We start from the raw sequence: 16,734 nt of genomic DNA, 5'->3' as shown, positions 1-16,734 counted from the left end.
CCACACGTGTTCTCCCTCGTAAACGTGCTTAAAATTACATCCTAAAAGGAATAATTTCTATACCACAACAGATCTGGTATCCTGGATAACATGTAGAATGACCTGTTTTCCTTTGCCCTTTTAAAAAAATTTATATGGTAAACAAACAAACAAAACCACCATGCATCTAGGAATGATTTGAGTTTTACTGTTTTTCCAGTGCATCCAATTGCTTAACACATAGCTAGCAAGGATAGCTTTATAGTTAATTTTCCAAATATAGGTACTGTATTTGACAGTACATGTTCCCAATCGTCCTGGCTTAAAAGCCCCGTGGCTGTAGTATGACTTCTACAGCTTCTTCTGTTCTCATACATTGATAAACATCATATCCATAGTCATTTCTTTGCGTAATTTAATTCTGGCAGAGTTCTGAAGATGCTTTGCATGTAAGTTCAAATAGATGTGGATATTGTAGTTACTATAGGATGAATAGGCACAATTTACCTTTCAACTTCTCTGTGTTCAGACACCATCAACAGTTGAATATATACAGTATTGTCTTTGAATACCAACACAAGAGCATGATTTTTTCCCTTTCCCAGATTGAAAAGAAAATGCAGCAAATGTGGCTGGGTCTATTCCCTCTTCCCCCAAATCCATAAATCTCGCCCTTCACTTTCACTCACTCTTTCTTCTATTGTGTGCAGTCTGGAGTCTCCCTGATGACTCCTATTAAAAAACAGAACCAAGACAGCTGGGTTTCTTTTTAAATTGTTTATTGTATAATATAAAACTACAAAAGTAAGACTGCTCATTTCCATGTAATTTGCCCATTTTTTAATTATTATTACAGCCCATACCTACAAGTGAATACAGTAATCTGGTTTCAGATGTATATGTCTGTAATATTGCATAGAAAAGGCACAGCTCTAAGGTCTGTTGCGGGATGGGAGTGGGGGCAGAGGGAGAAAATACCAGCATTTGGGACAAAACAAGCCTTGTTTTAAAACAACCATGCACCAAATGTATCCTCATTTTTACACCTTCTCTCTTCCCCCTCCCCTGAAATCTCTGCTTTAAGAGACCCTTGTGTGGATTACAATGTTAAGCATCTACAAGGTTTTGTCTTTAAAAAAAAATGAAAACAAGATCCAAAATTGGATTAGAATTATTTTTAACATTGAAAAAAAAAGATTATAAAATGAGCGGAAGTTCCCAAAATAAAAGTTCAGCCATGTTATAAGCATATTAATAAAAGCAAGGTCCTGGATTTTCATTTTTAACAATCACAATTACATTCTAGATCCAAAGAGCCACTTCTCAGGAGGGTGCGTGTCCATTTGCTCATGGCTGTTATTCAACTGTAAACTTTAGATTCACAAGTCAGGTTCTACAAGACATTAAGGGGAAAAAAATCACATGGTACAATTTATTCTCATCCTGGCCTCTCTGAAAAGGTAGTCTTAATTCTGTCTCTCACTGCAAAGCAGATCAACTAGCAGGGAAGAGTAATGTTGGTGGCAACAGTTTCCATGTGGGAAGTCTCTCTCCTGCAGGTAACTGTCTGAGAGGGAGAGGAGCTTCATGGCACCATGTCCTTGGCACTGCCCACAGAGTGCCCACAGTTCTGTGTCCGAGAAGCCTAAACGCTGCCTGCTTACGCATCTGCTCTGTGGAGCCAGATTCAGGCTAGACCTTCACCTCGCTGCCCAGCACAGATGAGGTTCTGAGGAAGGGTGGGAGATGTGAATTTGGGGCTTGGAGTCAGAGTTCACACAGCCTATCAGATGTTCCCTCCAACCCAAGAGACTAGAACAGCTTCCCCCACAGAATGCTTCAAACCACAGCATTTTACTGAGGGTCTTAAGATCTGTTTGCTCTTCTCTAGAAATACTTCCCTAGGAAGGGTGGGGGTTATAGTTAGATCAGATTTTGCCTCTGGGCTGATGAACTGTCTTAAAAAGTGGAAACAAGGGCCTGTCTTTGAAACCAATATGTAAAGTCTCCCACAGAACATGTTAGCTTTTCAGTATGGCTTACACCTACTATGAGGTATGTCCTTATTAATCCTTGGAAATTTCGTACAAACATTTGCACTGATAAATCTACATTTTGGTCACTTAATCTGCATTCATAGTTGCAAAACCCAACAGAAATGTGAATGCAAATGCTTTGAATTGTTTTCTGATAGGATGATCATATTCTTCCATAGATTTTGTTCCATATTAACTTCTACCATGTTGCTCCTAGAGGCTTCCTTGTTCAGTTTCATAAAACATAAGTCTAGGGCAGTTAATCTGCAAGCTACATAGCAGCTAGCAGGCAAGGAGTTATTGCAAACTCTGTGATACACTGCCATCTACACTCAGACCTAAAAATCAGCTTGGTCATGGAATGCCCCATGTTCCCTCTCCTACTACTGGCTTCTGCATTGCTTTTTGTCCGGACCTGAGAAGTCTCATAAGGACATGCCAGTGGATGCACGCATTAATATACAACGCACTGTACATCTGCCATATCTGATCAATGACAGGTCACTCTCAACAGTGCTTCTTAAACAGCTAGTTATGCCTAACCATTTGAAAGGAAGCGGTGACAAGGTGTAAACATGCATTTTTGAAACAGGTTGTGTTATACCACTTTACACACACTGCAGAAAAAAAGGCACACTTGTGTGTAAAGTAAAGGGTAAACTTAGGTTGGATAATGGATTTGAGCTCCCCCTCCCCATTAATTTCCTAGTTTTAAGCAGTAGCAGTTCCAAACTAAAACTCGGGGGGAAAAATAAATTGCTGTGGTGTGAAGCTCAGGTTGCCAAAGCAATTGAACTGTTTGGTAGGAAAGCGGCTTTCACCCTACATCATCTTCCATTGCAAGAAGCCAGCTTGCTCTGTCCAGTCTCTCTCGGATGAAACTTGTGGTGCATGCTGCTTCTGTGCAACTTGAAGGGAGAGAAATCTTAAATGCTCTTCCTTTGTTCATCAGCAAACATACTTAGGCTATACCACGCTAACACATCCCCATTCAGTTCCAGCTACCAGAGTGAGAATATATCACTTTAGGCCTTTAAGACTGAAATTCTGCACATGCTTATTCAGGAGTAAGTGTGTGTGTGTGTGTGTGTGTATTTGCATGTTCTATAGAATGAGAGTGACTCTCAGTAGAGAAAAGCAGGAGAGGCGGGAGAGAGATCTGGTGAATGACATGTATTCTGAACAGAACCCAGATAATAATCTCCAAATCTAACTTTCAGCTCCCTCTTGTATGGATTTCACATTCCTACAAGAGAATACATTCCTACCATACATTCTGTACATGTTACAATCCAGATGTTGTTAGCTTCACAATAAAATAAATATATTTACAAAAGAAAAATAAAATGGAATAAATAACTTATGAAAAACAAAATGGAAAAATCACTTCAAATTCAAACAGCTCTTTTTAATTCTGCTCTCTTCTTGCCACTTCATTGCACGTAGGTGTCATTAAAAATGTCCCCAACATTCAAGGTGGAATTTGGGGGGTGGGGAAAAGAGGAACCGTAGCCCGGTAAGTTCTGATCCTTTAAGAGAAGAGGTTATATTATAAAGACAAACTATTTCAGTTGGTATTTCTGTGAGGCACACACCATTTGGGTGTCTAATTCTATAGGGCAGATGTACTATCTGCCATAATCGCACCCACTTGCCTCACAGAAGGTTTAAACCAGGACTGATTTCTGCTCAGAGTTTCAAATGGCTTTGCTTTGTACAGCAAGGTTAGCATTTGAAAAACAAATCTACTGTTCCTCTCTAAAATGGTGTTAATTTGAACTCCTGCCCAACATGTGGTTCTTGTTTATATAATCCATAAGCTCCTCCAAAGAGGAGAGTATTGTTTCTGGATTACATGTAAAATCAGTTTTTTGACAATGGTAAATCTCGTTTGTTTACATTTTTTCCTTGACATTTCTTAATTTTAATCTAAACCTAAGACTGTTCCAGCAAAGGCTTGGGATGCTGCCATCCTGATTAGCTGATTAAAACTAAATTGAGTGCTTTCTAGCATTGCAGATACCTGCACCCAAGATTACCCTATTACATCAGGAAGCATTTTATTTCATCTTCTCTACCACATCTGGCTACCATATCTGGTTCTGCAAAGATCTGGAAAACCAAGAGGTGGAAACAAAGATAGGTTTTCGAATCTCTTTGCTACAATTTAGTGGTCTTTTAGTTTTCTGCAGCTCAGATTTGGAAGACCTAATCTTCTCAGACCCACAAAGTCCTAATGAAACTGTATTACTTTATACAGTACCAGCCATATTCCTAGTGATTACCAGACCAACAACAGAGAACAGGCCCTTGTTCAGGGCATTTTGCAATCTAAATAGGTTGACATAGCTTCTAGTTAAAAGTTCTGAATGTGCCAGCTCTTTTTTTTCCCTCCCCACAACACCAATAATTGGCAAAAATATGCTTGCTTATAAAGACAAGCAACTTCAAATTTATTTTATGACCACACTGTTATTTGAGTGAGATAGACTTTTCAAGATAGCAAAATCTGATTAACTTATTAGGGTTTAGTTGATAATTTGGCATAGTATACTTAGTGCAGGCACGCAGGACTCTAATTACACAGATAGTTTGGACAGGAATTGAAAACTGTGTGCATTACATATAATAAATTACATGCATTTTAAATAAATAGATATGGCCTGTTCTAAAGTGCCAGTTTATAAAGCTGCCTTCTTAAAGGCAGACAAGACCCAATTTTTAAAAATCCATGATAAGAAGTGAGCAGAACCAACTGAATATTGCCAAATTACATAAAACATAATTTAAAATTTCTTAAATAAATATAAAAGTTATTCCTAAAGAAGCCATATGCATATCAACAGTATAGTTTGTAACCTGCACTCAATTAAGTACCATTTAAAATTAATATGCCATAGCAATCTCGGCAACAGGCATGATAACATTGCAAGTTTTCTTTAACACAAATGTACATCACAATGAACAGAGAGAGAAAAATTGCAACAGGTGCAGAAATGAGAAGACTTAAGTGGGGAGGAAACATGCACAGAAGGATGCAGTTTCAATACATTGTCAAACAGGCCATATAAAGTATAAAGCAAGGAACAGAGTTGAATCAAGAGACCAACCCCAGAAAAGATACCAAGTGTTCAAAGCACAACCAGCTCCAGTTTTAAGAGCAATGGATACTTGAGTGAGTCCATCCAGTGCTGATAAGAGATGATTTCACTGCAGTAATACTGAAGTTGCCTTTTTTTTTCAGCACTTGCCAACACAGTGAATAAGAATATTAATGTTCCAAGCAAAGGGCAAGAATAATCATAAGAATGATTAGAAGAAATAAGGTACATTAGAATTACACTGTCAGAGAGACAAAGGGCCTTTTTCACCCTGATCCTAAATTCAGTTTCTTGGAAGGAATTGCCACTGATCTCAATGCAACTTACTTTCAAGCTTTAAACAAAATAAAAATCCAAAACAATCAAACAAAACAACCTGCCCCAAACTGCTACAGCCACAGTGTGCTTCCCCTTAAAACTGATTAACTGCCTAAATTGTGATGTTCTAAAACTAGATGCCGACACTATGGTAATACTACAAGGCAGAGTAAAGTACTCCAAAGCCCGCCGATTCCTACTGCCTGAATCTGAACGGGGCACTTTGTCAACGGTGCTCGCCAAAAAGGAAGATCTTCCCAGGAGCACAGGTTTCTCACCAGGAAAGCTGCAAACAGGAGAAGGCTGAGCTCAACGGACTTAAGGACACTCTACTCTGTCAAACTAAAGATGGAATCTGTCTTGCAATTTTTAAGAAGAGCTTGGTTTGAGGATATATATATATATATTTTAAATTATTGATCCTTTTGGAGTGAGGGAAGGGAGAACAAGGGAGTTTCATCAGAATAAAGTTTCACAGCTATTTCCTGCCAACCGTTTGACATCAGTGTTGGAATATACATGGCTCTAAGGTTTTTGTTAATCACAGTAGTAGGCAGCAGGGAGTAAATATCTGTGAAACTTTCAGGGGAAGAGCCCTTGGTCTTTTCCTTCAAGCACGGGTGTCTGGATTCAGGGAGGCCAGCTGCAGACTGATTTGATCCAAAGTTTTCTTTGCACCATTATATGCATATAAAACACTACAAGTCTGTATAAAACTACAAGCAGTTCTTGTACATCAGAAGGTATATGCAGGAACGGGGTGAGCAAATCCTACCAAAATAGCTATTTCCTTTTTGTGTGCATGTGAGTATAAACAGCATTTTGTTTTGTTTCTTTTTCTTTTTCTAAGAAAAAAACCCAATATCATAAATTGCAGAATCTATACAAAAATATAAAATAAATTTGGGTAGCAGTTTCTAAAGAGCCATGTAAATGCAACATTTAAAGAGGAATCATTAATACCTCTAAAAAGGCTGAATTGCTAAGTCAACCTAGACAGGGCTAAAATGCCAAAAAGGTACTGCAATTATCTAAATAATATTTTAACCTCTTGCAATAAAACTTATAGAAAAAATAGACAAATATGCACATGCAATTTACAGCTTTTTCCCAACATAATCCTTGTGCTTAGCTTTTACATTTTTTTTTTGTCAAACATATTTATGTTTTACAATATGCATTTTCTTCCTATATCAGGATTTCAGGTCTCCCTTGAGGAACCACTTTCAGAAATACATTAAAAGTGGTCATACATGAATGAAGGCACTCCAACTCTGCTTGAAGCAAAAACAAGTATGATCCTTAAAAAAAAAAAGACAAGCAAAGACGCATGCACAGTGGTGTGTGTATTTGCGTGCGTGCATATATGTGTGTGTCTGAATGTGTTTCTTGGTAGGTTTGAAAGGAGAGGGGGCCTTGTGAAAATACTACCAAGGGTTTATACTGGTGCATTTAAAAAGTCGCTGTCGCTCTATGACCCAACAAGCACCTCCATAATGTGATCCAGTTCTGTAAGGTCCATTTTGAAAGGCTGGTTGGGGGTTACTGGCTGGGTACTGTAGGGTGCCAGAGTTTTGAGGAGGTCATCTGCGGAGACAGGAGCCATTTTTGAGGCAGCCCCTGTAGAGGATGTGCAAGGGTCAAAATCATACATAGACGTATCAATGTCTGCAAAGAGAATATCATCCAGGGTCAAGTCTGTAAGAAAACCTGTAGAAGTTGTGATCTCAAAATTGCCAGGTAACGAGTCTATGAGTTTAGGCTCACTCATTCTGTTCTCCTGTATACCCTCAGGCTTTTGAATGCTGGATTCACTGGAGTTCTCCTTAGAGTTATCTGGCGCAGTTGTATCTGCTGCTGCTGTAGCTACTACTGCCTCAGCGGAGGTAGGTGTTGGACAGAGCTCCTCAATTTCATCCAAGGCTGAAGAGAAACTGTCCTTTACTGGTTGGATCGTTGGAGGTGGTAATTTTGGAGGACCATCTAGCGAGATAGTCTGGGAAGTGCAAAAAGTGTCATCCTCAAGCAGAGAGGCAGGGGTGAGGCAGGACTCCAGTGGTGTAGGGCTTGCTAAGTCAGTGGGGTGGACTGGCGGAGAGGCCAGATGGCTAAAGGCAGGCTGAGCTTCTCGAAAGTTGTCTCCAAGAGGATCTGTAGGCTGCGATGGGGTGATGAACATAGGCCTCAAGCTGCCTTCCTGTTTGAGTTCCTCCTGGATCCGCCTCAACATGTTGTTAATTAAAACAGTCTTTTGCAGGCTTGGCTCTGTTAATGGCCTGTGGTTATAAAGTTTCATAAGGGAAATGTTGAAGATAGTCTGGCGCTGTAAGGTGTAAGACACCTTAGATGGACCGTCGGTAGGAGACACCACTTTGCCTTCCAGCCCATCTTCATGCTCATCAAACTTCCGTTTTCCTCCTTTACCCAACATATATCTGAAAACAGAAGAAGAGAAATATTGACTAGGATAGCCTTCATGTCCCACTATTACTCCCACCAATATTGTAGCCGCTCTAGCTCAGCCGTCTCCAACCTGAAGCCCTTGAGATGTGTTTGGATATTTTTCACTAGGAGCTGCAGTCCCAACATATTGGAGAGAACCAGGCTGAGGAAGGCTGGTTTACAGACATCTTGAAAAGACACAAAGCAAGCAAACCCAAGTATCGTAGATCTGTTTTTCTTGCCTTTTTAAAAAAGTCGTCACCTATTTAATCTACCTGCAAATTGCAACCAAAGAGTGAACTGGACATCAGACTGAACTGAGATTGTAATCTCAGAAAAGCTGACCGATGATAGAGATAGATGCAAAAGCATCACAGTAAGGAATTAATAGAGAAGTAACCCTGCACTCTGGTTATCAGACCAATCCTAGGACTTTATGTACCAATTCATTAGGAGCAGAAGCAAGAGAATGTGAATCCAAGAGACTCTTTTTCTAACTTGTAGCACATAAACCATGATCATGTGGACCAGGGATGGGCAACTCACCACTGCGTTTCAGAAGCCCTTTGCCACCAAACAATTTAGCAGAAGCAGTAGGTCTTTTTCCTGAAAGCCTACCAGGCAGGGACAAACAGGAATAGATGAGAGGCACAGGGAGCAGAAGATGTAAATGGGATGTCAAAGAAAAACACAATGTATAGCTGCACCATTTTTTGGGCTCTAGTGCAGAGATGCATTATTTTTTGTTTAAATTATGGTCTATACTTGGCTTTTGAATGATGTATTGGAGGCTGCACTTCAAAACCACAGATAGGGCCACGACAAAAAATTATTTCCTATTAAGATTACTTCATAATCACGTTAATAATTGTCCAATTTAAATTAAGTAACATTAAACATTAAATTAACCATTTAGCAACAAGTTTTTGAGGTGACAACCAATGCTTTCAAGGGCTACTTATGGCTGTAGGGCTCCTTCTCAACCCCCTCCCTGCTTGCTTTAGCTTCTCCTTCCTTAGTGCATCCCCACTCCCAATAAATTACCTCCAAGGAAAAAGTAGAAAGACACACCCACCCAGGAGGTCACTAAATATAATCCAGTGACACTACAACTATTTTATTAGCGATGCCAATATAGTAATAAATAATTGCTGATTGATAGAAGGTCACGCTCCTGTGACCCTCATAAGAACAGGCAAGTGCAAGAAATTCAAATCTTCAATTTCAAATTTTTATTTTTAAGCCACCCAGACTCACTTTTATAGTGAGATGGGTGGTGTATTGAATGAATGAATGAATGTGTGAGTCCATCTGAACTGGTGATTTCCTTGGATGTCACATGAGAGCAAAAGCAGGAAATGCCTTTCACATTATGGCCACATGTCAGAACCAGCTACAGTGCAAATGTAAAATAGCCCTTAAGGTTCTGGGCCTGGTCCATTCCCTTATTTCTCCCATTGGTCTTTAACAAATGTTTGTACAAACTGAAGGAATGTCCAGCTCTGAGGGTTACAGAGAGAATGCTGGGCTGAACCTGCTTTCTATTAAGACAGCTGGGATCTCTATGCGATGGTTATGGAATGGCGTTTTCTTTTTCTAGCCTGACTACAACCTGGTTCTGCTAAAGCTGCCTATCACTGTCCCATGAGACTGAAGGAGTTCCCATGTTCCTCCCCAGCCCATGACTGAAGAAGTGAAATAATGGGGAAACTGGCAAAGATGCCCTCTGAAACAACAGGCACCTCAAAAACAATCCATGTGAACACACATCACTGAATTCTAAAGTATAAATGGACATGCAGGTTACAATCCTAGGAATTACTTGGGGATTTTAGATTGTTCATGTTCTTTTGCATATGGCACACAAAGGAGGATTCTGCTCTTGAGGAACCATGCTGCAGCCTCTTAAAAGCTTACAGCAGGGACAGGCAAGCAGGTGCCCTCTACCTGCTTCGTTCCACAACACCCATAATCAGCAGGTGCTTAACAGTAGGCTTAAGTTTGAAGCCTCAGGTTTGTAACACACATGCACATACCTAACAACTTAAAAGGCACACATGATTCTGAGTTACTTGCCTACCCGCCTAGCTGAACCCTGAGTTGCTTTCTATCTCAAATACAGCTGCCTACTTCATATGTGGTGGAATGTTTCTTAAGCTCTGACTATCACAGCTAGAACCCCTGGGCTGTAAAGTTTTTTAAAAACTATCTCAACTGTATAAGGTACCTCAACCTTGGAACTGCAGCTGTAAAAGTTCTCTTTGGAATTATTCCAAAGCAGAAAATACAAGCACGCACAAAGCATTCCTTCATCTGCACACACACGCACGTAGAATAAAAATGAAAATAATTATGAAAATGCTAACGTGGTAGCTTATAAGAAATACAAAATGTGTGCTGCAAGTAAAGGGAGAAATAACAAGGATATTGTAGCTCAATTGTAATATTGTTAGCACTACTATTAACTTTGTTGAGAATGTCTATAGGCTTCTTTAAAAACTCTTACAAAGCAGTCGTAAATTAAAAATGCAAAACGCTGAGTCAATGCAATTAAAACAACAAATTAAATAATAACCATTCCAAAGATGTGGGGCCACCACAGAAAAGGCTCTAGGTCTTGAGCATATCAGTCTACTGCTCTTACGGTATACGAAAAAACAAGTTCTCAGATTCTAACTTTAACGTTTAAGTGAATTCATACAACATATTATCCCTACAATCATTATATATCTAGAAATCAATAACATTGTCAGTTATAGATTTTTATTGCCTTGCTCATCCACTCTTCACTCAGTAGAGTAGTAACAAGCTTCACAGGATAGAGAACCAAGAATCTATTTTATAAACCTAGGACATTTTAGACTAGAACAGCATTCAGCCATAACTAACTTTCAAACATTAGAAAGGATACTCCAATTTCTTCTGGGGTTAGTTGTGCCCTAAGTACTTCAGGGTGGAATTGATCTACATTATGAATTCCTATTGTACTTGAACAAATCAGAACCTGCCATGATCAGTTACAGGATGTTGGATGAAACTGGTATGTGTCTTTGGTACTAAGATCTCACTAAGTCAATGATTGGAATTTCTGCCATCCCATTCTAGGAAGAACTTAGTTCGCTATAAAAAATAGGAACTTTACTTCTTGTTTCATTAAAAAGGGGGGGAAGGTCTGTGTGTGTCATTTTACAGAGCCTTGAGCTCACTCTAATTCAGCCCAAACTAACTCACAAGGTTGTTGTTGTTGCAATGAAGAATTGGAGAAGGAAGTGTCCTTGATCTCCCAGAAGGTGGGATATAATCCCAAGAAGCGACTGCATTATTTGATAGGCTTGAAAAATATCATAGCTCTCCTGAACAAGCAGTACTTTGGGTAAATAAATGGGGGGGATAATAAATAAGGCATCAGGGTATATTTAGCATGGTGGTACAGATAATCTTTTGAGTCCCACAATTTCCTGCTGCTTACCCAAAACTCAAATTCTTATTTAGATCACAGAATGAACCACAATTTCAACAATAATAAATACTTGTTATACCCAAATTGATGCTTTCCTTTTCTTTTCCCAAGTATTCAATTAATGCTTCCTTTGTTTGTTTGTTTCCTAAATATTCCACATCAGGACCATGCTTTAACCCTGGAGCTATTTTGCCACTGCTTTTTGCAAAGCTTGCATTTATTCTTGGAGAGAGTAAAATGCATGAAGTTGTCTTCCCGTCCCGCACCATTAGAAATGCCATGGTTTTACAAGGGGTTAATAGGGTAAGCAAAGATAAGATGCCAGATTTCTATGGACCCTCAGTTGAAATCCACCTTAGCTGGACAAGAAATTGGGATGGTTGTAAAATAGGGGTACTTTCTTATTTTTAAAAGTGGGCAAGGGTTTACTTATAATTTCCTCCCTATCTCTGCACAGGATCATAGTTAATCAGGATGGTATAAACATAGCAGTATGATTTTAAAAACAGGGTCAGCCAAATAGCAAAAACAACTGACACAGAATTTGGTAAATTGACAGTCTGTCAGAATAAAAATGTTTTTCATCAACTAGTGAAACATGGAGGGGGAGCAACTCAACCTCATGGGACAATTAATTTTGTAATTCAGTCATGATCACTGAGAAGGCCCTTTCTTGTATCCCTGTGGAGAATCTGGTTCTGGGGGCATTTACAGGCTTAATCATTGTTTGTCTGTAAGGATTTTCTCCTGCCCCTCCCCTGAGGCTTCTGAGCAAGGCAGAGCCACATCTGACAATTATGGTGTAGCGTTTGGACCACATATCAATCACCTGCGGGAGAGACGATGCTGGAGGAGACGGTATCTACTTCCCTGTTGTACATACAACTCTAAATGCATGTAATGGTGGACTTTTAGTGGTTGTAAAATCCAGTGAATGGCTGTGCCAATAGCCAAAAAATGTCTGATTCCAATGTTTGTTCCTCCTAATGTCCAAGAATAGTTTTGGGGGAAAGAAGTGAAGAGCAGGAGAAAAAAGGCATCTCTGAGGAGAAAGAGGGGCCAGGGGGAAAGCCGAGCCTGAAAAATAGCCTGTGAGGGGGAAAAGGACTTGAAACTTTGTAGGCATCAGAAGACCATGAGAACCAGTATGGGATAATGCCTGGTGAAGTCCCTCCACTGACAGCTTGGTGGGGGCCCTAAGGAGGCAACTCAGGGAAACTTTCAGCGAGACAGTTATAGGAAGGAGGCATGGCTTTTTTGTTTGTTCATTTTTTTGACAGCTTAGTATAAGTTCCTTGCATCTGAACTTTGGCTAAAGCATGTATAAGTCAGAAAGTAAAAATATGCCTTGAGAAAATATATTGATGCAAGATTCTATGCTGAGCTTGATGGGAAACCTGGATGGATCTTTCTGGCACATTTCCAACCAACCCCACTCTTTGTGGGCATCACATAAGGTTTATATGTATGCATCTTTTTGCCTTTTATCTCAGTATCTCAGTATCCAAGCAAGAATACACAACTATCACATGGCTTTACTTATTTCGTTAAGTATCAGTAATTCCAAAATTGAATTGTTGAAACTTTGGAGTTAAATCTCTGAATATGCCACACATTCTCCTAAACACGTTAATGTACTACCTGGGGAGAGAAGTGGGTTTATTCTCAATTTTGCAATTGTCCTTGTTGGTTTGTTTAATCTTCCCTGAGGCAAAAGATGGAGGGAAGAAATACTCAGATTTAAAGGCAGATGTTTTAAATAAAGGAATAATATCTTCGGAAGATCTGTAGATAGGGACACTGTATCAAAAATACTGTAAAGTCTTCTCTTGTAACATACTGAATTAAAGACTGATCTATTTATCATGGCATAAGGGCCACTTCATGGAGTTGACTGGCCTATACACAGGACCTGGGTCGGGAAAGTCAAGAGATGAATTAAAAGTTCAAACTACAGCAACTACATCATAATTAGAAGCTTAATGTATGAAAAATCATTACTGTGACCTTTTATTCTCAGAAGACCATATATATCCTTAAGTATTTTCTAATTAGGAGAAACAAAGGGCACTGTGGCACCCTAACGCCCAACAAATTTATTATGGCATACATATTTGTGGGCTCGTGTCCACTGCTTCAGATGCAATTAGTAACTACTTTTCAAACCATATTCCCTTTGCTGTATTCTACATTCTACTACAATTAACGCACAAAATGGCAATAACTATAAACCTTCAGACAAATTCTCTACAGGAAGGAAAAGGCTGCTGTGAACTATATTAAGAACAAGAAAACTGCAACTCTAAGTATACTTATGAGTTTTACTGAATTCATGGGAACATACTTTATAGCATGCGTGATTAGGATGAGGCTTACATCTTTCCATTTAGAGAAAAATAGAAGAAATCTGGAGTGTTAATGCAAAGACGTTCTGAAGACTGCTACAGCTAATGATGTCATGGAATGTGCCTGGCTTTTTTTTTTTAAATCCCACACTTCTTTCCTGCCTTTATGGTGAATCAAAATGTGGCAGATTTAACAGTGGCCTCTAAATGTATGATTTATTCCTTCCTTCCTTGTTCTAATAGCAAGGGATGCTCCCTCCCCCCAGTGGCACACTTCTTCCTTTGGCTTCAAATGGGTGTACCGACAGCAAAAAACACAAAGCATGCAGATGCTGAGAAAGGATCCTGATCTTGTTATTTTATAAGCATTGTACTGAAATAAAAAATGGACAGCTTGGCAGGAAATTTTTAAAACATTCTGATGCGAATTTAAATGCTTGATGACGACAACAACAACTTGTATTTCTTCATTATGGTACAAAGGTACACCACCACTAAATTTTGTGAGTGACCCTGAATATATGCTGGTGGAAGGCCGTTTACACAAGCTGACTTCTTGCTCCCACGATCGCTCTCACAAAAAACTCTCCTTTGAAATTCTGGGGACCACCAGCTTTTCTTACAGAATCCCCCCATGCAAGAGCTGCTCCCCAAACCCCTATGAAGCATTTTCAAGAGCCACAATATGGAACAACTGGAGGCAGTCAGTTTCTGTGAGCTCACCTTAGATATTGCTCTGATTATTCACATTTACATCAGATTACGTAGGTTGTTTCTTTTGTCATTAGAAAAATAACCGCTTTATAAAACCAAATGGTTTCCAAATAGTTATTAAAGTACATACTCTAATGCCATATGATTGCACTTCCAATATGCACAACTCTATAATGGCAGGTCTGTCCTAATTTTTAAATGATCTGGTTTTTAAGTGGGACATGAAAAGTGCAGAACCCAGAACTGTGGAATGTAACCCACTCAAAAAAGTACCACGCTTCCTGATATACAGACCACCCACCGCACTCCAACTGTTGCTTATAGAATTATATAGAAATAAGATATGGAAGTATCCAGAAAACACGAAATACAGGGAGATCTTAATTAACGCTCCTCTGAATTGTCCCCTTTGCAGAGGGCCCTTTTGGGAAATTAGTCAAAGCATGCCTAATTATCTTTTAGCCAAAATATTCCTTTACATTCCTTTTCAATGGCAGGTACCCAAAGAACTATCCCAAATCCCAAAGCTCTGGGCCTGTCTTAAGGGATTTCTCCATTTCATTTTCTTTGAACAGCAGAACTCCTTCTGTTTCCTATGCTATATCATATCCTGATTTTAAAAGCTGTGACTCTATTCAAGTTCGTTGAAAATTCTTTTATCCAAGTTTGTGTTATTCCTATTGTCATATAGGGAAACTGTTCCTTCCTCTCCCTGTGGTATGTCTCCAGAGTAGCTCCAGAGTGACTAGATGGACTATCCATGTACAGTAGTTTTCTTGGCAACAAGGTGTGTTTTGTTCTGTTTTTTAAACTTCCCAATCTAGTCTATATTCCTGGAATTCCGATAGCCTCCTATTTAAGAACTAACCAGATCTGACCCTGATTAGCTTCCAAGCCCAGATAAGGGTTGTCAGGTGTAGCCAGCTGTTGAGACCCCTTCCAAACACTACAGGGTTAATTTGAGATGTACACTGAGGGCTGTGAAAGAAGAAAAGGAATCTAAGAAGTACTCCTCCATGGAGCAGAACCATTAAAAGGTTTCAATGAAATTTGCTAAAAATAAAGACCAAATGAGCTAGTCTTGAGTAAAGTGATACTACATTCATAATGGAGTGAATGCAGCATAATCTCATGAGGCCCCAAAAATATTTATGGAGAAAGTGTAAATATTTATAAATACTGAACTGCATGAAAAGCTGATTTTTAACATGTTAGATGGCAACTTCTACACAATGAGGGTTTTTTAAAAAAATGCTTCTTCTACAGTAAAGCTAAATCCAGAGTAGATGGTCCATTTGTGAACACAACTGCATGAGAAATCCCCTATTAGTACAACGTCCTTGACAGAGAGGAAATAGGATCTGTAAGCAAGTGAAAACCTTCTGACAGTTAGATACATTTTGCCTTATTTCAACTGGAATGGAGGGTGTGGGTAGAGCAGCAAACCTCAGCAAGAAATATTCCGCAGAGGGAGAACAAAAGGTGCACAGTTAGTGGCCTACCTTTCCCAGCATGCTAAGCCACGGTTTAGCAGCTGGGAAGGAGCAACGGAGCTGGCTTACTTCCTAACTTTACATTCAGATATGGCACGTGGGGGACAAGGATTCAATATCCAGAGATATTGAAGACACCTTAATATTTTTATCTGGATCTTAAACCACAATTTGAAGGTTTAAGATTCTGACTAGTAAACAGATCATTATACCAGTTCCCACTTTGGATGCAACAACTAACAGATTTAACTGTAACACAAGCAGTGAGGAAGTTTTACAACAAGAGGAAGATTAAGGAGCAGCATGTAGTGCTTATTAGCAAATGGAAAACTGGACATCTGAAACAGGCCATTCAAGACTTCCTGGGGTTTTAAAATAAAACTATCTGAACATCTGAAGTCTTCATGAAGCCAAACTGTTTCAAGCTTTCAAGATTCATCATCAGGGAAGAGGTCTGAGGGACAAAAGAAAGGAGAATGCAGAGCCATGCTTGTGCTGGATTGCACCATTTGATAGGAGTGCTTTCAGACATGGTCCAGAGAAGTGTTAAGTTGTGCTAGGGATGGATTTCCCAAAGTTTGCTGGGAAGAAGATGCAAACAAATATTTGTAGATTCTCCACTTTGGGAATTTAAAGTGAAATATAAACTGGTCCACCCTATGTGAACCACATGGTCAAGAATTAAATTCTGATCAGTCTCCAGCAAGGAGAAGCTGAATATTTTGCCAGTTTCTTTTTTTAACTGCCCGCCTTTATCCACATGAGGCCAAACGAACTGCTTTCTGTTTCATCCACCACATTCCTGCCATCTTCTCCTTGACTGGCTGAGCAGGAAGTGGCATAATC

At 39.4% G+C, this 16,734-nt stretch overlaps 1 protein-coding gene across 3 annotated transcripts in view; it reads right to left on the bottom strand.

The window, feature by feature from the left end:
- Positions 1-741: 741 nt before the first annotated feature.
- SERTAD2 (SERTA domain containing 2) overlaps positions 742-16,734 on the bottom strand; it is a 138,294-nt gene continuing 122,301 nt past the window's right edge. For all 3 annotated transcript variants that reach the window (XM_063316809.1, XM_063316801.1, XM_063316793.1), the window contains one exon: positions 742-7,869. In XM_063316809.1, the coding sequence (XP_063172879.1) occupies positions 6,906-7,865 (960 nt within the window). In that variant the 5' untranslated portion in view covers positions 7,866-7,869 and the 3' untranslated portion in view covers positions 742-6,905. The remainder of the gene's footprint in view (positions 7,870-16,734) is intronic.

Source organism: Candoia aspera, chromosome 1, assembly GCF_035149785.1.
Source record: "Candoia aspera isolate rCanAsp1 chromosome 1, rCanAsp1.hap2, whole genome shotgun sequence".
NCBI classification, from domain to species: domain Eukaryota; kingdom Metazoa; phylum Chordata; class Lepidosauria; order Squamata; family Boidae; genus Candoia; species Candoia aspera.
Note: the sequence above shows the minus strand (reverse complement) of the source record. Positions and strands in the feature narration are given on the sequence as shown.